Raw genomic sequence first — 26047 nt, forward strand, 5'->3', positions numbered from 1 at the left:
CTTGCGCTATCTGTTTGTGGCTGTGCATGTGTCAGTGTGATTATCAATCCTGGAGATTAAATTCAGGAAGTTCTTTAGTTTTATTTAAATGTTTAAACAATAGTTTAACATATATGAAGACCCTGTTTATTTTCATTATTGGATAGCATGTTAACAACTCAAGAGAAGGTGGTATTTTCGAATCAACAAAAATAGAATTATTACTGATATTTCTTACAAGTTTGCGTTCGATCACTCAGTCACCTCTTAGCTGAACAAAGGTCGGTAAACAATAGGTTATTGTATTGATTGTTCTACGTTTCACATTCAGCTCATCAGTGCATTAGCATATTATGTTGAACTACTAATGCCACCTTGCGGATTAAAATAATCCACTAAGCAGACGTAAAGTTTTTACTATTAACAAGTCACTAGTTTGCTCCGCAATGCAATGTCTATCCTGAAGTCTCAGGTGAAAACGGAGTCGAGTGAGAAGCAGAGTTGTCATGTAATTTTTTCAAAAATTGTCTAGCTCGAAAAATTATCTGTATTTATCTGTGCCTAACTATGTACAAGTAAATTTTTACCGGGCTGCATTTTGAGTGAGCAAAAAAAACGTTAAGATTTGGTGAGATCGGCAAAATCGGATGAAATCTGCAAAATCTGGATAGTTAGATCATCTGTCGAAGCGAGAAAAATTTGGCATTTACCACATAAATCTGAAACATTGGCAACGCTGATGAGAAGATGCGGACTGAATTGTCAATTTGTTTTCTTAAAATTCTTTTCCGATTCTGCACGGTTTTGTGCTGATTTTCAGTTTATTTCTAAATAAAAGCTTTATAGAATTGAACATATAAATTTAAATCTCGTCATACAGAAAGGTTATGTAATCACTTTGAAAACAGACTTTTGAACCGAGGCCCGGAGAGCCAAGTGTCATATACCATTCGAATCAGTTCGTCGAGTACGCAAAATGTCTGTGTGTGTTTATGTGTGTATGTGCGTATGTGTGTATGTAACGTTTTTTTTGCACTAACTTTTCTTGGAGATGGCTTAACCGATTTTCACAAACTTAGATTCAAATGAAAGGTCTTGTGGTCCCGACTGCCTGATCCAGAAATATAGGGTAAAGTGTGTTAAAAATTTTATACCATCACTGAAAAAAAAGAAAAACCGTAGAAAAATGCCTAAATCGACTTCAAATTTTCTTCAATTGATAGTTTTTATCAGCAGACAAACAAACCGATTTCGGTTATTTTTTTTAAGAATCTAGGAAAATTATTTTGACGAATATTACAGTATTATATATGATAGTATGATTGATATGAGAAAGGCATCATTATACCACTACACAGTGGTTCAAAAGCCCAATTTCACGCTCTTAATTGATAACTCATATAAACGTGGTTTTTGAGGTACAGTATCTTCAGCAAAGTTGCTCAGAATGATAGACGCCATCTTTTTACAAATTTTATTTATGTGATTAAATTCTCTAAAAGTGAGATAAAAATTTTATTTCAGCTCAGGATCAACATAGGGGCTAAGTTACTTCGACAAAGTTGTGCAAAAAATGATTTCAAACAAATTTGCTGAAGGTACCAATTCCCGTAACTTGAGTGTAATTTATGATTCGATGTATTTTATGAAAAGGATGCCCTAAACCAGTTTTTGTAAGAAATCACATAGTTGTAATTTTGTGAAAAAGAACATGAAAAATGGCTCTATTTCATCAAACTGAAATTATAGCAGCATAGTATGTTTGAGAAAGTTGTGTAGTTTTTAATGGTGTAAAACTTTGTAAAACTTGAAAAACTCATATAAATTGATAATAAATATGTATTTTCTTACAAAAACTGGCTTAGGGCATCCTTTTCATAAAATACATTAAATCATGAATTACACTCAAGTTACGGGAATAGGTACCTTCAGCAAATTTGTTTGAAATCATTTTTTGCACAACTTTGTCGAAGTAATTTAGCCCCTATGTTGATGCTGAGCTGAAATAAAAATTATATCTCACTTTTAGACGGATTAATCACATAAATAAAATTTGTAAAAAGATGGCGTCAATCAAATTTGTAAAAAGATGGCGTCTGAGCAACTTTGCTGAAGATACTATACCTCAAAAACCACGTTTCTATACGTTATCAATTAAGAGCGTGAAATTGGGCTTTTGAACCACTGTGCACTAGGCGGATTAAAACAGGTTTTTAATATATAGAATTAGTAAATAACCAGTTCTTATAATTCAGCTTAAATTAACAAAAAGGCCTACCTTAGTCAACAACATACATTCTTCTAGCTGGAGCAGAGTTGCAATTTATCACTTACGTTGAAACATCCTGACAGACTGATTAAAATCATCGTCAACTGTAATCTGTACTGTTAAAGTGACTGTCAAATAAGATACTCAATAGCAGTGCTGTACAACTTCATTCAATTCAATTGAAATCGAATGTGTGCACCAGAGATGGCATTTCACCAGAGTTATACACGCTAGAGTCAGATTTTTGCCACACCGAGGATGAAAAAAACGAAGCACCGCACAAAGAGGAAAGCGCACTTCTTCTCAGTTTCGAATAGACAGCATTTGAGTGTGTGCTTGTGGTTAAAGCAGCTGGCGCGAGTGAAACACATTCTCTTCGCATGAATCGCTCACACGCGCTCTCGTCTAAATACACCCAAGTGACCACTGGCGCGTGATTGTGAGCGAACACTTCTGTGAACTTCAATTTATAGAGAGTAGATCTGGCCTTGCTATGAAAAATTTGCAAGGAAAACCGAAAATTTTACGATAAATTGTTTTATTTTGCTGATTTTGCGTGTCCACGCTTCATCTACGAAAACCATACAGCAGAGTGCTCACCGGCGTGTACACCTCTGTGAAAGTATCTGCATCCTCCTCAGAGAATTTATTAGCTAATGCTCTAGCACTTTGGTGCGATTCAGTGGAAGAGGTAAAAGGAAATAAACAAACGCACTCATGATGCGTGCACACTTACACAACAGTGGTGTATAAATGTGAAAGAGAAGAGCTCTCGTTGAAGTTGTCAGTGCGAGGGGAGAAATTTTGCTTGCTCTTCGTCACACAGAGGAGATAGACATCTCTGGTGTGCACACACTGACGATCACTCTACTGCAGTAAACTTTAGATTCTAACACACAACCTTCGCTGACGTACAGAACGGGTAGCATTTAGTTCTTCATTCGTTTCTCTTCCAGTCGAAACTCAGTTTAACCACCACCGTCAGTCGATCTCTTGAAGTAAAATATCTCTTACAATTTATTTAGAGAGCGGCCTACAAGTGAGGTAAACCCTCGAATTGATTCAAGATGAAAGGTAAACCAGATAACTGAAATACCCATTACAAAATAAACATAAATTAATTACTCCCTCTTTCAGTTTTCAATTTTAATACTTTGAAAGAGATGCATTTCAAACAGTCGAAAATTATCGGTTCAAACTTGCTGGTGATAATCAAAAACTAAACACTATTTATCCACTTATCAACAGAGCATCATATTTCAAGAGCTATAAATTTAGCATTTTTTTTCATTTCGACCACCCTACGCGCATTGAACATTTTCAGCAAGGTTAAGTTTCTGTGCATCGGCGAATTTATTCATCATGTATTCTGCAAAAAGTTGAGATGTAACGGCTATGAAAATTCATTTCCTAAAAATCTTCTGTTCGAGAATAATAACAGATATACTGAATGTGCGAACTATTTTCTTAAATATCATCAAGGAGAATTTCCGCTAAGGATCCTTTCATAATTGGTTTTTTGCCCTGAGAAATCGCCTTTGCATTCAATAGTGAACTTTTCTTCAATGAGTTTTCTGATCGATGATTTTTTGTCTGAAATTCAGTTGCGAAAAATTTCGGTCACTATTTTCGAAATTTCGAAATTTTCCCAACACTATTAGCAGGCTCAGAAATGCTTAGCAGGCTCAGAAATGCTTAGCAGGGATTGCGCGGGAGTAAAAAAAATGTTCATAAAGGAATGCGCGGGATTAGAAATTTAGAAAAGTTTACCATTGATTAAAGTAGATGAGGAGAGAATTTGGGCAAGTTTTTTTCGAATTAGATAATTTTATTTGTCTGAGTTGGTCCAGAGTTTAAAGTTATGTTCCTCTTGGTGTATAGCAAGCCAATAGCACTACAGCATCGTCTTTCACCAGCAACGTTTGCACTATTTCCTGAATATAAAAAGTCTAGAGAAAATAGTAGACTACTTTTTGCCGGAAGCATGGGTTAGACGTGCTTTTCAACTATCTTGATATTTTGCTTTCCTTCCAATTCCAATTCTTCTGCATGCCAACAACACAGGGCTATTGTACCAATTGTAGTCATCTCATTAGTAAAGTCACCATGTTATTTTGCGCAATACTTGACTTTCAAACTTTCAATCAACGAATTGTGATAAAATCGAATCTCACTTTAACTAATGGTTTTGTTATATGAGATGACTACTGGAGCTGAGATGAACCAGGGGCACCATCACCGTATATATTTTTTAATTAAAACTTCTTACATTTATGTTGCAGCTATATAATGCTAACTGGAGCAAAGGAATATTCCCTAGACATACACAATACTTATCTCTATGAAAGATTGCCTCCATGATGTCTTGTATAGAGAGCAAATCTCCAGTGTTTCTATGTAAAAATTATCACGTCTGAAATTAATCTTTCATATTTACCTTCTTACTGCAAGCTGGTGGTGTTCGGAATGGTATTAGCACCGAGAACAGACATCCAAGCTAGTACTAACTTTTTCAAAAAAAGCTGTGTAAAGCATACAAGTTAAAATCCGTCAAAAATCACCGTTGCGTACGACTTTGCACGCATTAATTATCATTGTATAGAAGCTCAAACGTAAGAGCCCATAAGCGACTGCTGGGTTACTCGAAGCCCCTCTACAGGAGAATTGCTACTTGGTGATTGCTTTTTAAAACAACCGTTGAATTTCTTACGCACATTGAAATTTCTACTTGGATGTCTGTTCTCTGTGGTATTAGGAATAATGTTCACTCTGCTAATCCACGTGAAGATTGATTTATGAGGATTTATACTTAAGATAATTCTTCTTCTTTTCTACCCTTGATAAAATTTGCTACTCCGTTGTAACGAGTAAGTTGCTGTTGCGTGGTCCAATATCATGGGGAGGAAATTGTGACTAATTGTGACACTGGGGGAGAGAAATTTCACGTGACATAATTTGTATTTAAGTATCGCTTCACGCTAAATGAATCAATATGTAATTACTTGCATAATAAGCAAGAGTCAATATTCGTCACATACTGCACGTACTTCCCCTTAGTTGCAATCTATGCAGATGGTAATATTTAAATGATATCACCGTCGGTGATTTTTTTTAAATTTTCACTTCACGGTAATCAAGCTATTCGAAATAAACACAAGTCGACTCTTAGGCACACACAAACTTGTGTTCTTCTATGTCAGGAGGATAGATCAATGCCAGTGAACTAGTTCTCAGCTTACAATCGTCGAGAGTAGTTCCCACTTTCAGGACTCAAGTTTATCTAAACAGTGCCATATCGGATAAAACATATCATGCTTTACTCGAGAAGAAAACATTTATTCGTTTGGCCGTGGAGCTTTTTCTGCAAGGTATTTAGGATTTTTTAAACATATGTAGAAAGCTTACCGTACTATTTTTATAAAAGGAAGTGTTTATGCGAAAATTTTCTGGATCTGTAAAATGTAGCTCAATTTGCTCCTCGATTTGGAGAAATCTTTGTGAACTTCTTCAATTCGAATATCATTTATTTGATCGATTGTGTGCATTGCTTTCCTCTTTTTCACTACTAGAATTTGAAACAATACTCCTAAACTAAATGCAGATTATTTACATTAAACATTCTGACACACAATTAACTATTATGAAATAACCAGTATAGTTCTTTATGATAAAATAATGGTGGTTCTGAAAGGAACCTTTCATTAATGGCTTCTAAGTCGTTGCTATGCATTTTATATAGCAAATCAGCAGAAAGTTCTAGTACAAACTACAAGTGGTTGAAAAATGGGCCGTATACAGTATAGTGAAAAAAATTTCACATAATTCTTTGGATATACAATTATTGTTCTAAATAGAAACATACAGAATTTGACATCAAAATTATTTCGTTTCGGATTTATATATTTCAGTGAATAAAGTTATCAAAATGCCGTACGAAATAAATTTCTGGCATTCAGAAGGGCCAAATTGTGTAATTCTCTAAGATATTAATAACTGTTGCGAATTTTGCACTGCGAAAATTGCACAAAGCTAATCAAATTATCCTGAAAACTGGCTCTGTGGCCTGAGCGTTTGAGGCTTTACACCACGCAAAAGGTCTACTTTCATTGCTCAAGAACTAGATTCAGAACTTAGAACAGACTCAGAATTCAGTTGGATTTTAGTAGACTACAATTTCGAAACTGAAATCAGTTCCGAAATCTTTTTCCAGAATCCAGTTCAGCATGTAGGCTCTGAATTCTAAACCCATATTCCGGAACTAAGCTCTGAAACTTGAAGACGATTTCTAGCCACGACTACCAAAATGGATTGCATAGAGTACAGTAAAATGTCGCATAATTCTTTGGGAATATTATTATGATTCTAAAAAGAACCTGAAATAAGGAACTGGCCCTGAGTTCAAGAACTAAATTTAGAACTAAGAGCAGACTCAGAGTTCACTTGCAATTCTAGAACTACCATTTTGAAACTGAAATCAGTTCCGGAATATAGTTCCAGAATGCGAATGAGAGTTGCTACCTGAGCGTTAGAGGTTTTAACCACGCAGAAGGTGCACTCTCCGTCGCTGCTGGTTGATGATAGCGCTGTTTTCAAAGTTTTAGATAATTTAATTTTTGAGTTGTTTGTGGTTATCTCACTCTGTTCAAAATATTATCCTAAATTCCTGATCATATTTTTGATGAAATAGTGAAAGAATTATGTTGCGGCCATTAATACAAGTCGAGATATTCACGATTAAGTTCTGCCCATTCTTCCATATGGCTAATTTTGAAAAGGCACCCCATAGTAAAGTAAGTCGTATTCACGACAAAAGTTCAGTTAATTTTATGATCGAATGGAAATGTAAACTTATAGGCCTCTAAGTTGGTGTGAAACAAATACTTTGCTACGTTGAAAACTTATGCAGAAATTGATCCAACTCGGAGTATGTGAAGTCTGATGACATATCTGAAATTGCTCAATACATTTTCAATGATACCGAATTTTTTCATAACAATGTACTAAATAATATCACCCCTATTCTGTATTTCGATCGAATGTAAAAATTTGCGTAAACTCAGACATATAAGCTCATCTAATCCAAATTAATCTCATCTAATCCAGCGCAAACCACAACTAAGTTTTTCTTCGCCAATCAGCACCATAATGATGATAACACGGGGTAACAAAAAGAATTTTTTCTTGCGCCAGAGAAATGACATACACACCAAATCATATTTAAGGATGTCGGTAAAATTTTACAGACTTTCAAACAGCTGAACAGTCAATAAAAGTTCGTTGACTTGTTAAATTCATCTCAACAATGAACTGTCCAAATTTACTGACTGGTTCATTACTTAATACCGAAGTTTGGTGAATTTTGCGAATACATCGGAATAAATTTTGGAATTCTTGAACATTACAAAACTTTCAATTTGATTTAAATAATACAATTAATAGGAATCAGCGTGCAAAAAACTCAGATATGTGCCAGATAATGTGCCGTACGAGCCCTTCAATGTAACTGCGTATCTTTCAAAAACGTCAGAAAACTCAGAAAGCATTATAAATATACTTACTGAAAAGATCCTTCACCTCTGCATCGCCGAGCAAACTAAACATTTTGCCCATTATCCGGGAAAAATATTTTTATCGCACTAAAGCCACCGATAAGTTTTTTTCTAACAACAAAATGGCGCGATTCGACAGGTTTTCTTTTCACCGAAAGCGTTCAGTAAAAATCGCTGACGCTCAGCACTTTTTACATATTTTTCCGTGTTGATTTACTTACTACTGAAAATCGGTGAAATTTTTACTGAATATGGTAGATGCGATGACGTTTCAATATTTACAAAATATGCCAGTTAAAAAAACTACTTTTCAGCAAAGTTATTGTGTGATTAACAACAGCTGGTGAATGTTTTACCGAAGTCAGTAAAATGGAATAAATTTACATTTGTTTTGTGAAAGTAAATTTTACATATCAAAACTGTAAAAAAAATATCGTACATCAAAGTTTGAGTTTGGTGTGTAGTGGAGGTTGTTGAGTGATGCACGAAAATATTTCTACTCTACTTTTTGTACCGTCCATATAGAAGAATGACGCAATTTAGCCTGCAAAATGACGCAATTTAGCCTGCAAAAATTTGTCAGCTGCCGAAATTTTGCCAGGTTTCTGCCAGCTGCCAGAATTTCTCACAAGCGAGTCTTTGATTACATTTACTACCCGTAACGACATGCAATTACAATTTCTGCTAAAATTTTTATTGAAAATTGAGTAAATATAATTTTCTTTAACTTTTTGCAACAAACATTCAACCAAATATTCTGATGCTATTAGTGTTTCCTGTTTTAGAATAAGAAATGTTCAAATATTTTCCAGTGTAAAAGAAGATCGACACACACCCACATTATCGAAATGACGGAATGCGTAATGAATTCTTACTCGACTGCATGATTTTTCAGTGCTCGATCGGTTCAGTGCTAGAATTTTCGCCTGAGTTTGCTGCGCGATCAACCCGATTGACAGTGATATTATAAATGTCATTGAATATTCGCTCATTTTATGAATGTGTTAGTGTAAAATTTAGGCGCCTTAAGCCTTTTCACTACACTCTAGAGGAATGGATGATGCTGACTAAGGTAGGCCGTTTTGTTAATTTCCAGCGAATTTCAACAGTTTATGTTGGAATTCTAAGAAGAACTGGTTATTTACTAGTTCTGTATATCCGAAAAACATGAAGATTGAAATTTGTATATTCAGTTATATAATGTTTTCGTTTAAAAATAAACTGAAAATCAGCACGAAAACGTGCAAAATCGGGAAAGAAGAAGAAGAAGACGAATTAACAATTCAGCATCTTCTCACTCAATTCCGAATTATTTCCGAATCAACCGGTTGTAGGCGAAATTCATTCGGAATCGGTTGTTGCACTGGAGTTGGAATTGATTCAGAATTCCACATGATTTCCACATGGAATTCCGAATGAAAATTCTCGCCGATTCGGAATCCATTCGGATCTGATAAGGGGCTGTCCATAAAAGACATCACACTTTTTTGACGATTTTTTACTCCCCCTCCCCCCTTTGTCACAAATTGTCACAGAAGCAAAGACCCCCCACTCCCCCTATGTCACATGTCACGAATTCAAAATAAATAAAATTCATCTCAATACATTCAATATGTATGACAAACCTTATAAATATGAGGGAAAAATCGATATAGATATATTATTGTTTTAGGTAAAGAATAATATTTCCTTAGTGTAGCATACAGGGCTGAGAAAATAAAGACTAAAACCTCATCAAAACGAGATCACTGCCGGAGAATCCTTTTATTATCAGTTGATCAGTGAAATTTAAATCACATCGATCAATATCGGTACTGATCTTCCGTCACACAATGGGTAGTGATTTTGAACTAAAATGATTCTTGATTTATGTAAGTTCAATCATTGGATGATTCGATAAGCTTTGATGTTGGTGGAGGAAAATCACATATGATCAAGATAAGACATGACATGATCTACGTCTGAAATCGTTGATCTCCCGCCCTTTTTCAAATGGAGTACAATTGAATAAACTGCATCAGAATCAGATAAGAGAAATTCTTATGATATACTATTATCAATGCTAGAAAATCAAATTACTGAAAAAATTGTCAGTGCATAACTTAAGTTAAACCGTTTGAAGGCATCTTTTTCTTTTTTACTCGTTCCTCCGTGCACTTTTGCTGATCACAACAGAAATGATTTCCTGCATCACTCATTTCCGAATTTCCAAGAAGAAGCTTTTACATCAACAAATACTCGTTTTCCTATAGAATGTAAATGTTTATTGTGGAGATTTTTTCAGGAAATAGGGCAAAGCAGTAATATAATTAGGTATTTCAAAAATGCGCTCATTGAAAATATTGTACGTCACATTCCAAAAACCTCCCCCCCTCCCCTCCCCCTCCCCCCTGTCACAAAAGGTCACGTTTTATGAAACACCCCCCTCCCCCTTGCGGCGTGACGTCTTTTATGGACAGCCCCTAATGTGGGCATCATTGCAATATTCATTTAGATTTTGTTTCCCTGATATTCTCACGACAGCGTAGAATTTCTTCATTTATATGTATCATACAAGGATTTGCATTGGCACTCAAATCAAACAAAGGCTCATCATCCAAAAATAATCTTGGAACCCAAGAGAGAGTAAGAGAGAGAGAGAGATGAATGTTAAAAATATCATTAACATACAGCAAGAAAAGTGAAGGCTTGATATTACGTTCTTGTGGAACGCAGTAAACATTCTTGAGAAACTTTGATCATTGTTGTAATTGGATTTATTTGTTATTATTAATTGTACTCAAAGGATCTCCAAGAAATTGTAGGAAAACGATTAGGCACTGTACAAGTGATAGGTATACTCTGGAAAAATAGTTGTAGTATCCGAAAAAAAAATTTAAAAAGTCGGTGATTGCAGAGACCTAACTAGATGACGTAAATACAAAGAAAAAACTTTCACATTTTCGCTTACGCACAGTGCGAAATACGGTGAACTACATATCCTAACGCAATTGTTTGTGATCTCAGTTTTTTTCATTTTGTGTTTTGATTGCGTTGATATTGTCAATGTCAATCAATCGAGATTAGTTGAGTTCACCACCAGCAGACCCTGTCAGCTTAGAGCGATCTCAATCTTCAGTTCAGCAACGCCATCGCACGGCGTCTCATTCAACATGTCATGTCAATTGTATGGATGTGCAGCCCTGCTATTTTGGCGCGTGCGAATTTGACATTTCTCTCCTCTACTTCTATGTATGAGATTCGATGCGGACTCACCTGAGGGCGTTATGCTCGCAAAAAAGGATGTTGCCAATTATTTGTTCGGGAAATGTGAGAGCTGGATATCTTGTTAATATGATGTCTTTGCCACCAGGCTTCTTGTGGAGTTTTCAGTGAGGGGGAATCGTGGTGGTATGAAAAACTGGGAAAAGTAGTTCCTTAAGATAGGGCAACGGCTCCCTATTTCATCTGAGCTCCTATATCCATCTCATCCCTTCACCTCATAACTTTGAACATGAATAATATTTTACAACCTACCGGAAGCAAACTGTGAAATGTTTTAAAATGATTTGAAAAGCTATTGTCACACTTTCCTATTGAAAGAAATGGTTTTAAATTCTTCGGTGATCGTTTTTTTTCATATAAAATAAACTCACTTTTCAATTTAGGACACATTTTCGTCTCAAGATTTACAGTTCGTCATGTTTCTGAATATCTACTAATCGATTCGTCTCAGAACATGATCACTATTTAGCACAATTACACTACCATTGAATGCTGGATGACTTCATAATTAGTTATGTTCACTTGCCACTTGTTTAGTTAACGATTAAAAACTTCAAAATTTACCCGACAAGCAATAAAAGTCCTCAAAAATATGAGATGAAAGTTTTTCACTTCGTTCACTTGATTGCGCTTTGTTTTCATCTCATTTGGTTTTGCAAAGTTGCCAAGTTATTTCATAATGTTACAAAACAAAAATTGTTTATCTTCTTCAAATTATCATCAAAAAGTATGTTTTTGGTATCCGTGACATTAGTTTAATTATATTATTGATATTAATATTTCAATAAAACTGTTTCTGCTTCGAATATTACTAGAAAGAACGTATTAAATACTAATGAAATAACCATTGTGGCAAATCTAGTAGCACTGGTTTCATTCCTCTATACGCCAACATAACGCTGTGAAGTGTGCGTGTGTTTCTGCGGCTGTGCACAGAGATGCCAGGTATTTTCATAGAAAATATGTATTACTTTGCATAGAAAGTCCATATCTGTTCTATCTGTTTTCACTAATAAAATGACGTTAAAAGATTGTTCTTTAGATCTCCGTAAGTCATTGCCCCATCAATTAGATAATTCAACGAGTAAATTTTTTACCAATAATAATAATGTGGAAAATTCCTGGCGGGTACGGTTGTATCGTTTGAGTTGTATATCTGGCAGCGGTAAGGCAGTCGGTCACCAGAATGTCTGCAAGCCATATTTTTCCAACTGGCAGCGTTTAGTCAGCCATCTGGCAGCCATGCGAATGCGGGTGAGAGTGTAATAGTGGAATATTTTGTTTTGATTGCTGTCGCCATTGCAAATTTATAGGATGAATAAAAGATCAACGATAGGATGGATAAAAATCCATTGAGATGAAATTAGGAGCAGAGTAGTGAAAACATCATTAGTGTTTTTAGCTGTTTTATAAATATTAGTTGAATTTTCAAGAAATGTGAATCAATTTTCAATGTGGAGCAAGGCGAATGAAGTAGTAATATGAAATAGTTACAGTGATTTTAGTGGCTAAATCGGGGTTTGAAGGCGACGTCCTTACAAATGAGATGAAATAGGGAGCCGTTACCCTATTTGTTTGATTATTAGAAGGAGCGAACTTTTGAATTGTTCCACTTTTAAATAGTTCGAGTTCATTTTGCTTTAATACGAACCTTTCCTATAAAAATTGCAACTATTTTGGACAACACGATGCTCAAAGTAGATCGGTTATCAAACGAAAAGCAGTCAAACAAACCATCAACTGTTATGAATGTACAACGAAACGAAAACAAGACTGAAAACACACAAAGTGTGATCATAAGTGCAACTGCTCTGATCTGACAGATCGTTTGACGTTTGTAAATTACAACACAAACATCTGGTTCAGTTTTTTCTTTGTTTCTTTTTTACTCGTTACGTAGATATTAGAAAACACTCAAAGGAAAAACTTTTTTATTGATTAAAAAAATAACAGGTTGCGGCTCAGTCATACCTCAATGGTAAAGTAGTGTAAAATAAACGAAATAAAAAAAAGTGTTGTTCTTCTGACAGGCTTACAACAAAGAAATCTATCAACAAGAGATTAATTTTGAACGATTCCGAATCACTTTCTTAATCTTTTAGCTGGATATATCGCACGTTTCGGACTTTCGGGCAAATTTTCTTAAAAAGAAAATTACTTGAAAAGTTAAGTCTTAGTTTGTATTATAAGACTGAGACATCCGATTGTTACTCAAATATTTCATTATTGAACCAATCGATTATATTGATGTAATCGATTGGTTCATAGATTTTCTTTTCAGTTCAATAATTCTCAAATCACAGTTTGGTTTAGCATCTATTCGAAGTAGCACACTTAATAAATATTAATAAATATTTATAAATATAAATTTTTCCGTTCAGTAGCTAGTAGCTTGTCTCGTTGTGTTTGACAGCTCGATAGATCCAATGATGGGACTGTAGGGAATACTTATTTCAAGTGATATTTATATACACAACTATTACTGTTAAGTATGAACCAAATTCAATGGAAATTGAGCTGTAAAGTCTAACACGAAACGAAAAACAAAAGATAATGGTCACGTGAATTTAGCCCAGAGCAATCAAATTCAAACCAAGCATATAAATGACCTAATATCATACTGTGCTTTTCATATCTTACCTTGTCACTCCTCGCATGAAACCTCTTATGGTCATAGGAAATCAAAACCAATCACGCCCCTCCACTTTTCAAAGTCTCATTTTGGGTCCACTTCTCAACTCAGCAACAATTACGATGACTATAAAATACATAATCCTACAATTACCGGAATACCACGCTGAGATAGGAAGCCAAGTATCAACACAAATTTCCGGAGAATTGATAACCACTATAAAACATGACAGTGTCTATCCCGGCCCCGAAATGCCAGTTCCAGTGACACTTCAGAGACCGGCACTTCGCGTATTAAAACATTTCCTTCTGAAGTGCGTCATGTCCCGAGGGAGGATTGATTGTAGTACCATCACCAATTCACGTTTATCAGTTCAAACTTTACCGTACTTCTCCTGAATTAACCACTCCCTGCCTCCCACGCCAGTCCAACAACGGTCATAGTTTTCCAGCAACAGAAGCAGCAGCAGCCACCCATCGAAAGATAAGGTTACTAGTTTCACAGCAGAACGTTTTCCACTGCGGTATAGATGAGAGCACTGGCACTCATTACTGCCGTGTTGACAAGCAACCAAGCCGGAAGGAAGTAGTGAAACAGAATCTTAAAGGACCGACACAAGCACTATAATAGCTTGTACACATCAGAAGCTACTTAAATCGTGATAAAATCGTTCAAGTTGGAAGGTAAAATCTTCTCGGCGGTGAACAGTTTTCTCACTGCGTCGACATTTGTCAAGGATATTCGACAGCTGATTATGGTAAGTAATCGATTACATAAACCATTTTGTTAAACTTTTAGTAACAAGCACTAAGTGGTTCATTTATTACAATTATAACTAAGATTTTCATACTACATATCAATCCACGAATAAAAGCTCTAGAAGTGCCGATTTTTAGCCTTGTTTAGCATAATTAAATTTAGCATAATTGAAAATAGCTTTAACCTCTCAACGCTCAAGGGAAATATGTTTTCCTTCTATAAAAATCGTTATAGATTCTTTAATTACTATTAAATCAATGTTTTTTTCACTGAAGGTTAAAGAAAACTTATTTTCAAGGCAACAAAAGTGTTTCTGAACGAATAAGTAAAAAAAACTATCAATCTTAATTGCACTAAAAAGTTTGTGCGAAATGACGAATAGAAAATAGAACACATAATAAATGTGTTATGTGCAACGTCCACAAGTACATGAAGTCGTTTCGTGGAATGCCATAGCTAACTATTTATTTCACTATTCTGATAATTGAAGCAATAAATTAAATTACGATATAATAAACCCAACTCTTCTTTTATTTATTTCTAAGAATCATAGGGAAAAATATTTCCCATGAAATTATAGGAAAATTATGTACCCTGCTATGTTTTTCTGGTTTCTCTTAATTTACACCCCCAATAGCTAAAATATTGTCTTGTACTGACATATTTCGTCCTGCACATCTTAAGGTCGTGAAAGGGTTAAACAACTTCCACCTAGACTTACTAAGCAGAATTAGATTTATGCAAAAATGCTGAATTTTGTACGTTGTTCGAATTTTTCAAACATCGATCTTGGCTTAATATTTACTGAATTTTATGAAGGTAAGATAACTTACTGCTCTCAAAATCCTATCTCATGCCTCTCCGTGTGTAAGATGATATCTCTCGGTAAATGTTTCATATGGCGCTTCTAGCAAGTGACAGTTTCTCTTTGTTTACTTCTTCTTCTATGAATTACTAAGCCGCTCCAACGATGACGTCTCAACTCTTTGTATGATACGACACGTAAAACTTTTGACCTTTGGTCAGTACTGGAAAATCATTGAAAATCCTCATAGCCGCATCACAATAAACATTCATTTGCTTTTACGGCTTTTTTAAAAAAAAGTCATCGAAATGTAGATATTGGAAACGTGTCACCTGACTGCTACATACCTTTACGTCATTGCGCCGAAAGCCATCTTTCCGAAAGTCATTTCGCCAAAAACCATTTCGCCAAAAACCATTTCGCCGAATCGTACAATTGTCTTAATATCGTATTAGATTTTATTTAAAACAAAACAAAACAAAAAACATGTTTTGTGAACCTTAAATCGTGTATCTGAATTGTTTATAAATAACTAAAGAATTAAAATTAGCTCCTGTGTTTAATTCTAAAAAATATACTATCTTAGCTGAATTTAGCAGATTCATTTATGATTCTCAGTTTTAGTATTGAACAATCTATCATAATGCAAGTCAAGTGCGTTTAACATCTTACAATGGTTAGAATAACATACAATCCGGAGTTTTTTTAAATCCAAACATGTGATTTAAATGTATGAAGCTAAATAATGCAACCTAAATGAAATGAATCTTTTCCACCAGGAAAACACCGAAAATATATCTGTAATGCTTGAATCAATTAGATGAAAACGTCACTTTGAAGTAGACCTTGGTCAATTCGTGCTCGCATCTCATCCGACACAGTCGCAAATCGTTTACGGTTGAGACAACAGAAACGAAGACAATACATTGTAGTGAACAATGGAGTGCACGAAATGGGCAAATACGATTTAACAAAGCCAGAAACTTGGCCTACAAGGCCAAATTCAGTTTATATTGATTTCAAGCGCTGCAAACTTAGACCAGCAGCAACCGAAATTGAAATCTTGCTTAAGGAACGAATGCATCTAAACGTTAATGATGTAAGTGAGATTCAATTCAACAAGGCGTCTAACTGTGTGTACATTATATTCAAACGTGAAAGAGATGCAATTGCATTTGCTTCGGTTAATAACGGGGTGCACAGTGTTGATCATGACAATGTTAAATTAAAAATCCCTGTGTACATGGTGGACAATGCCATAAAAGTACGCGTGCATGACCTTCCTCCGCAGACCAGCGATGGGTATGTTCGGGAAAGTATGTCGCAGTACGGTGAAGTTCATTCCATCGAAAGGGAAGTATGGCGGGATTTTTTCCCGGGTATCCGGAATGGCGTACGAGTGGTACGTATGCAACTACGTAAAGCAATTCCATCTTACCTCATTTGTGATCAAGACGGGATACATCCATGTAAAACGCTGATTACGTATGAAAATAAACTGGTTACATGTCAGTTTTGTGAACAACCTGCACACTACGACAAACCTTGCACTGAAACTGAGAAAACAAACAAAACAAACAAAAACAAGAACAACCGCTAAACAACGGAAACTAGTGAATGCAGTGCTCCTGTTTCAAAAACACCTTCACCATCTAACCAACAAGCAACTGCAACCAATGTACAACAAGGTGCTTCTACAGTAACTAGCAACGACATCAAGACTAATAACGAATAACAAGGAAAACGAAAAGAAGACGGAAATCAACAACAAAACCACCGATGCGTCAATGGATGACGAGACAAGCCACGAACAAAGTGCCCCTCAATCCTCGCAGGAGGGAAATGGAAGCTCCTCTCCCCCTAGAAAAAGGGGAATGTTTTATTTTAAAAATCGGCTCAATCGTCCACGTAAAACTTGTACGCAAATGAGCCTGAATAAAAATGCCTTTTAAATAAACAAAAAGTAGACCTTGGAATATGATTTGCCCTGTACAGGAAATGGGTCATCGGAATTCAATTGAGTTGTCCGATGTTCATCTTAACGAAGCGGCAATTTCATTTCAAAACACTCTAAAATAACATTAAACGTTTATAGCAATGTCTTCTACCTAAAATGCACTCCATTTTTATGTAAATGGGTAACTAAATTATAACTGTTTCCCGCGGACCCACACGGACCGAAGAATGCGGCCAACATGAATATTCACCAACGCCATATGGAAGACTCTCATGAAATATTCAATTCACCGGCCGATCACCACATGAAGGCTGGATCTGCCAAAGTCAACCACTGCGACCCAAATATGACATTACTTAATGATACAACCCTAGTTTTAAGTTAGTCGTAAATTTTAAATTAGTAAAAGCCCTTGGCATCTTAGAGCTTAAGCAGTGTGCCTTAAACATTATATTCTTGAATAAAAAAAAAAATTATAACGAAGAAAATTAAATTGATTTGACTAATGTCAATAAAATGCTAATTAAAGTAGAGTAGCAAAACTAGCACAGAAGTCATTTACGTCTTAAGGATTTTATGGTTTCAATTTTTCTTTCTCTTTATACCGGCAGCGAAACCCAACGCAAGCTCTATCCTACCCATGCTAATCTTATCGCTCTAATTGGATATTACAATTCGGGAAAGTATGAATAATATATGTGTTCTGTTTCATTTTAGAATGATCTAACAAAAGTTCCGGTACTTTTATATGCGACCCGTAAGATATGCAAATGACAGTCAATTTAAACTTTCTGCATGAATGTTGTACCACTCATCCTCGAAATAGCGTTTATTGCTAATAATTCTAACTTTCAAAACTTCCCAAACCGCCGTCCATGCATGCAACCAGGCAGTTCAATTCCAGCATCGCCGGTTAAGTTTTCAACAACATTGAACTGAAATTTGGGTCAGTTTCTGGGCCACAGTTTCCACTTGTACGCGGCGGGCAGATTTCCCCCAGACGGCTGGCTATGTCGTTTTTTGTATATATTTTTTTTAAAGCAGCCGGAATGCAGCCACCCTTCTGACGGTTGCCAGAATTCCTCACAAGTAGTGATGGGCGAGCGCTCACGAGCCGTTCATTTGAACCGACTCGTAGCAATGAGCGAACGAACCACGGCTCTTCAAAATTGAACCGCGGCTCTCAAGCAGAGTTGTCATTTTAAAATCTGCGTTTCAACTTGGAAAATCTTTGTGCCTGTGTACGCCCAAATTTGATTGCTTTGTTGGTTAAACGATGATGTTTCCTAATGAAGCTGTCAAAAATACATAGGAACATTTATTCTCTAGTGAATTTTCAAAGAATTCTGTCGTAATAGGAGAAGAAAAATAGATTTTTTCCAAATGGAATTTCAACTAATTTATTTCAATATCCCGCTTCCTCGCACACGGACACCTCTAGTTGTGAAACACAATTTTAGATCGCCCATACCGCTCATGCATTTCCGTGGCTCTCACACTCACTCTTTCGAACCGCTTCTCCACATTGACGTTTATTGAAAAAAAGCTAATGAGCCGTTCAATTGAACCGGCTCTTACGAAAGAGCGTTCGGTTCAGAGCCGCTCATTGAAATGAGCCGTATTGCCCATCACTACTCACAAGCGGGTTGCTGAGCAAAGATTTAATGATCCTACAGCCAGAAATCAGCTGTTAGAAAAATCGAAAATTGAACGAGTGACTTTTTGAATAATCGGATTTGTTTACTTGTAAAGTATCCATCAGTTTTGCACAAATTCTGAAATGAAACAGCATAAAGTATTTGTAGATTATTTCAAATATCATATACACACTATTTGGTATTAATACCTAAGACAAGACCTGACAACTGGCTTCTTATTCTTCCTTCCGAATCATCCTTCTCGGCATTTTCGCCCTGTGGAATAAATACCAACGTATCGGCTACAGTGGAGCCATATTTTCCGATTTTTTATTAACTTTATGCAAAGAAATGAATATTTATTTAATTTAAATTTTTAGACTCAGTTTTTAATTTGAGATAAACATGTTTTGGTGAATGCATTTTTTATTATATATTAACTCTTAAAATCAATTAATTTAGCTTTGATGACAAAACACGAAATATCTCATGTTGAATGCAAAATCGAATCCATTGTTGACGTATTATCGGATCTTTTGGAAACCGGAAAAAGTCAAGTTTGGATAGAAATGCTTAGTGCGACCACAGTGTGGAACACAACAGTTCATTTTTCTCGTAAAACTAAACACACTTTCGAGTTTATACCAATTTAACAAATCTTTTTTGGTTACACTTTAATTCATTAAAAAGAAAACGGCTTGATGCTGATTTTAATTACACAGTGCTGCCACTATAAACATTTATTACAAATGAGTTTGATAATAGGGAAACATTCTCTGAAAATTGTTATTTTCATTGGTGAGCTAAAATTATACATTTTAATAAACTTGTTTTCTGATTTTCTTTATAATACTTGGCATCATTGCTCGCGTACCCTGCAAAAGTTTTTTTCTTTTCACAAAGTGCGGGTAGCAACATCAAAATCAGCCAATCAGAAACTGGTCCATTTTGGAACAAAAGCAGCCCAAATGACAAATCAGTTTTTTTTCTATCCACATAATTTTTTCAGAGGGTAACTTATGATCACGTTGAAATGTATTATTGTTGATACACTTGGTTTTAGAAATGTTGCGGAATACGTGACATACACTGATGGACATAAGTATTCGTCATTCGTATGTTATTTTGTTTTTGTTGCTCCTCTATGTAATGCGTTATTTTTTCAATACAATATATTAGTCAAAGAAAACAACTATATGTTTTTCACACTACACTTTATTAAATAATTATAAAATGAAACGAAATAGACTTTGTTGAATAAACATTAACCGAAACTTCATATTAAACTGGACAAAAGTATTTGTCACTTATTTGTCACGATAAATAAAAGGAGGATTACTTGTGCAATTACCGCTTTCAATCGATTTGGCATTGAGTGAACCAATTTTTTATAACGCGAGTTCTCAATTTTATGCCATTCTTCACGAATAATTTCCCACTTTTGTGAAGTAACGTGATGCTCACGAAAACGCCGATCAAGCACATCCCACAGATGTTCGATTAGATTCATGTCTGGCGATTGAGAGGATGTTTTAAGTTGATGAGGAGTGTTGTACAGAAGCCAAAGACGTACAACTTCTGCCTTGTATTTAGGGTCATTATCCTGTTGTAAATTGGAAATAGCGCTCCCTATACCCCAATTTTCAGTACTACTCTGCATATTTTGCTTCAAAATGTTCAAATATTACTCCTATTTATGATCCCATCGATAAACACCAATTCTCCAACACCGGATGCAGACATACAACCCAATACCATCGTTAACGAGCCCCCATGTTTAACGGTTGTGCGGATGTTTTTCTTCTGCAGTTCAGTGCTCGGTTTCCGCCATAGCAAAATTCTTCCTCTGATCTATGAACACTAAATTCACTCTCATCAGAGAATTACACTTTGTTCCAGAAGCTGGTTGGATGATTCTGATATTCTCTTGTGAAGATCATTTTCTTAGCCTGATTAACCTTCCTCGTTTCCACCGTAGTTTCTTTTCCTTTTCTACCCATTTTATTTCAACTGAAACAGATCACGCGAAAACAAGCGAATTCTACTCAGAACCTAGGACAGGACCAGACAGGCTTCTTTTTCCAGAAAAATATTTCTCTTCTTATTCCGGTTGCTCCCTGCTGTAAATAATAAATGCCTCGGGATCACTGTTGCCAGTAGAGATAATTATTCATCCTGAAAACTTTCTCCCCTTATAACATGCAATTATTTATCATTTGAAAACACAGACAAATGTTATATCGGTCAAAAATATAGCTCTGGATTCATTTTGATCAGATGTTTGTTTTGAAGAAAACGTTTAGTTGAAATAGCTTAAGAAAATTTTCCTAAAACACTCAATTTTGGGTAATTAATTTTTGCAGCTTTATTAACTAAAGTATTCAACATATTCTATTTGAGAAAAATAATAACATACAGAAGTATCCAAAGATTGGGTGCTATTCTCAACCAACATAATCAATATTCTCGTCCATATCACACTTCGTGATTTCAGGCTTTCTCTTTGTATCATCCAGTGATTGCTAAATGTACTCGTATACTTTCCGCATTGACAGGACTTAAAAACAAATTGAACTTAAATCCTATTGAAATTAATAATTTTGAAAAGATGACCCGAAAAATAAAATATTCAATATCAAGCTACATTGTTACCGACGATACTGACAACACTTTTTCTACCACCCTGCAGTAATATTGATTTCAACAACTTGTACTTGCCTATGTCAATTTCAACCAATCACGAGCTGGTCCGAAATTGGTACTAAAAGTGGATTAACAATTGTCAGGTCCTGTCCCAGCTCAGAACAAACATTTGTATATGATAAATGTCATTTGCAGTGTTACCAGATCTTTCGGCCTAAAAATAACAATCATCTAATTTTTGTGACGAATACTTATGTCCCGCCTGATATGAAAAACTGATATGTATTTTATTCGGTAACAATTTAATAATGTCTATTTATCAAAAAAAACTATACTAATCAGGTGAAGCAGTATTTGATGAGCCTGTTACACTTGAATTATTATATCTATAAGAAACATAGTTTAAGCGAAGTAATTAAAAAACCTATAGCGTGCAAATGGCGGATACTTATATCCATCAGCGTACATGTTTAAGTATGCTTTTCTGAACTACCCGAATCAACCTGCATAAATCTGTGCCCAAAATGAGCTCAAATTTGTGTCAGAAATGATCTTAATGAAAAAACACAAAAAAAATGTTTCAATTAGACTGTGTCGATGAAAGAGAAATGCATTATCAATCCACTAAGTGGATGAATAATGGACTTTTTTTTCGAAACAACCAACATTTGTTCGAAACAATCATGCTGCAGCTTAATCATACTGTTCAGGTTAAAAACGACTGTACATTGGTTTGAAATAACCACAGATAACAGATGTACAGACTCACATGTGAACTGTGTGTAAAATTTGCTCAATCAGCGTGGCGAACACTTGCAGATGTCACCACGATCGACACGTTGTGTCACCACGATTTGGGTGCCGCTTTCACTGAGCCACAATTTTGGGTGCAACATTCACTTCACGCTGGATTTTTGTTTTGCTGCGGGTTAAATGACAAGTTTATTTTTGTTTTATTCCGATCGAATTGTCGTGTGATTTATGTGACATGGAAATAAAATTGTTTTTAACACTCGGAAATCTGGAATCGTGTGATAAGTGTTAAAGTTGTTGTAGTTGGAATATTTCTTTAACAGGCAGGAGGATTTTGTTATCGTTGCGGAACATTGTGAAACGTTTTGAAAGATTGCGGCGAATAGTCGAGTAGGTGGCAGTAGTGTTTCCAACGTATAGCAAATTCGAAATTTACACAGGATTTTGAAAAATTTTGTTCGAGCCTATATATCTGTTATCTGTGAAATAACTATTTCTTGATAGGATCAAGTAATACTTTTGATGTTCTAAAAAATGAGGCGGGAAGGATTGTGCACAGGGTTGTCATGGTCATGTTTCTATCTTTGCCGAGAATCGCGATATTTCGATCAAAAACTCACACTTTCCCTCATTATGAATTTTGAAACGGCGTCTGCAGAAATCCAATCCTGCAAATGTCTTTATGATTTCATTTACTGTTCAATTGCAATTCAAAACAGCTATCCATCAGCAAAATTTTGAAATGGGTTGTACCACAAGTGAAATATAATCATAACTTATAGAATAACTATCAAATTTCTGCCTAAACAATTCGTGAAAAAACATCTTCGAACATTTGTGAAATATTTGCACCTAAATCTTTGTCCAACATCTTGTGTGGATACCCGTCATACGTACATTTATCCCACGTTAAGTTATATCAACTTACATATTTGCTCTGACGAGGCTAAGTTAATTGCACCCCTCAGAGTATGTAAACCTCAACGCCTAGTCCGTGGAATGATTGCTGCTAATGAGTCATAAACGGTAGCAACTTCATTTAACAGATGATGCTTGTTTCGGTGAGTGTGTAATCAAAAACTTTGTCATTACGTTCCGATGAGGAACACAACCTTATGTCTCGACGTTCTTCACCGCTAGAACAAAGTACACAAAACATTTGGAGAGTCAGTTTCTCCACTCTACCAAGAATGAAAATCCTTTCTAGACGAATAATACTTGGCACTCTCCTCCAACAAATTTGATTAGTGTCACCTCGTGCAACACATCGTCACATCGTTAAACTACGGGTCTTATATTATTAGGAAACTAATTAATTACTCAATTTGACGAAATTGAAAATTTTGCTTTCTCGCGTGTACTTCAATTTTCAAATCCATCGACACTTCACTTACTCCCAATCATTGATGAAAGTAGTGCCTTCTCCATTACATCTGATTTCTGATGATTTATCTAGATTGAACTCAGTTTTGATTGGCAATTGGTAACTCGAATAAATATGCATTTATAATGAATCAGTACTGGAAAATTACTCAGACCACAAAACAGTAACTTTGTCAACGAAAATAACAACGAATGTGTTACTAGCGTATGAGAAGTATGTTATCCGTAATGTATCACAGCTTCCATCATGGCGCTGAAAACAGCTATCCAACTGACTTTGTTATACATGTTATTGAAACGGTAGTGTTTAATATTGAACATGACAATCCATAAACAAGCATTAGCTTTTTGCTCCCCCGATCGTACATATCCCTTTTTGGGTCGACAAACAGTTCCAGCTGTGAAAGCATGCAAGTTCTCAATTGCGTTACACAATCATTGTTTCCAGAGAAAATGTACCCAATGTAGTGAGACCTAGCATTATGATTGAAATGATTTGGTTTTGATGTCGCAGCATAAATCAAGTCGTAAATAAAATCGATACTTTTTAACTGATGTTAGCAAAATAATGAATAATTAAAATCGAGGGCCACACAAACAAGATCCCTTATGGAATTGTTTATTAGGCCGGGACAAAATATTGATTTCAGCTCCACCAAACTTTTCTTGTTTCTTTTGGGTCCCATAAGCACTATACAAAATTTTAGCTCGATCGAAGAAACTATATTTTTGCGCCCGAGGTTCAAGTTTGTATGGAATTTAGCATGGAGAAATTCACTTTTAACAAAAAAAATCGGCTGGAGATCAACCTATGAACTCTAAAAATCATTGCTGATATGATATTTTCATAGGGAATTTATCTAGGAAGAAAAACTGAGTCGACTGGGCAACATTTGTCTGCCTAGCCTACTCAAAATATTACTAGCGTATTTTGATTAGGAACTCCGACATTGCATTGAAACTCAACTATCTATTCATCTGTTTATTTATTTATTCGTCAAACAAACGTAGACTACAGACAAAACCTGTTTTAATCCACCTATTGGTGTAATGATGCCCTTCTTATATTACTCATAACATCATAAATATTACTGTGCATCTCACAAAAAACAACTGTTTGTTGAATAGAAATGGGAAAGTTTATTCGGACCTAATCTAACAAACTCTACCCGGCGTTTACCCTGTAGTTCCGGAACCGAAAGTAGTGTCAACTACAAATTTAGGAATTCCATATGAAACTGTAATACTTTCTTCATAGCGTGTACGAAATAGAACAAAGCACGCATCGTTCGTTTTGTGTTTTCTTCTTCTTTCGGTGTTAAACATATTGTCATATATATATATATATATATATATATATATATATATATATATATATATGGCGATTTGAAAACTTTGACACTCATCGCCCTGTAACTGCGGAACCGGAAGTCGGATCCGGATGAAATTTCACAGTAGCTTTAAAGATAATATGAGCTTTAATTCAAATCAAGATTTGTGAAAATCGGTTCAAGCATCGCTGAGAAATCGTTTTTCTTCACCACTTTCGATGCTTCCGGAACAGGAAAAGGGGGGACCAGTAGTGCCGAATTAAGTTTAACAAGTTCTGTAAGCTAGAAGAATTTATCAGACAGTTTTATGGGATTTGTAGCTGTTTTTGACAATAATTAATAAAAAAATTCGAATGAAATTAGTAATTTTCCACTTATCAAGCTTTAGTTGCGGAAACGGAAGTCGGATCCGGATAAAATATTATAGCAATTTTTAGAAAACTATATGACCTTTCATATATCGAATGGTATATAACATTTGGTTAAAAAGTCGGTTTTCACAGTGATTGTATAGCCTTTCTATATGAGAAAGGCAAACATGTAAATATTAAAACGGTTTCTTATCTACTATTCATTATTTATACTATTTGACTCCAATTTTTCCTTTATTTGTTTCCTGGACATGGTTAGATCGATTTTTGGAAGTTTTCGTTGTAAAAGCACATGATTTTAAATTTTTAGCATAAAATTTTAGTTGTGAAAGCAATGATACAGGCTGTAATGGTTGAGAAATCATGTCGTTGATGAAATAGTTGAGATGCGTTCAGTTGAGTCTAGTTGAGTCTACGAAGCGCATAGAGTAGAAATTGTTTTAGGACTGATTCGATGCGTTTTTCGTGTACGAACGTGCATGGGTTCCATATTTGGCTGCAGTTTTTTAAAATTTGGCTAACAAAAGTTGAATATAATAATTTTATTGTGTGACGGTCCTGAAGATTATGACTGAAGCGTTTAATCAAAGACATCATATTAACAAGATATCAACCTTGCACATTTTCCGAATAAAGGACTATCCTGACCGATCAGACCGACCCGATATTCGTTTTTCCCCTTCGGCTACCAATACATGCCCCGACGCGTGCATGT

The 26047-nt window shown here is 35.4% G+C and overlaps 1 protein-coding gene across 6 annotated transcripts in view; it reads left to right on the forward strand.

The window, feature by feature from the left end:
* Window positions 1–26047, forward strand: part of LOC131427067 (neo-calmodulin) — a 60815-nt gene that overhangs the window by 28631 nt on the left and 6137 nt on the right. For 3 of the 6 annotated variants that reach the window (XM_058589972.1, XM_058589973.1, XM_058589974.1), the window contains exon 2: window positions 14120–14450. The exons of 1 other annotated variant lie outside the window; for it this stretch is intronic. In XM_058589972.1, coding sequence (XP_058445955.1) covers window positions 14448–14450 — 3 coding nt within the window. In that variant the 5' untranslated portion in view covers window positions 14120–14447. The remainder of the gene's footprint in view (window positions 1–14119; window positions 14451–26047) is intronic. 2 more of the 6 variants (XM_058589976.1, XM_058589975.1) reach the window with 2 other exon arrangements.

Source organism: Malaya genurostris, chromosome 2 (genome assembly GCF_030247185.1).
Source record: "Malaya genurostris strain Urasoe2022 chromosome 2, Malgen_1.1, whole genome shotgun sequence".
NCBI lineage: Eukaryota > Metazoa > Arthropoda > Insecta > Diptera > Culicidae > Malaya > Malaya genurostris.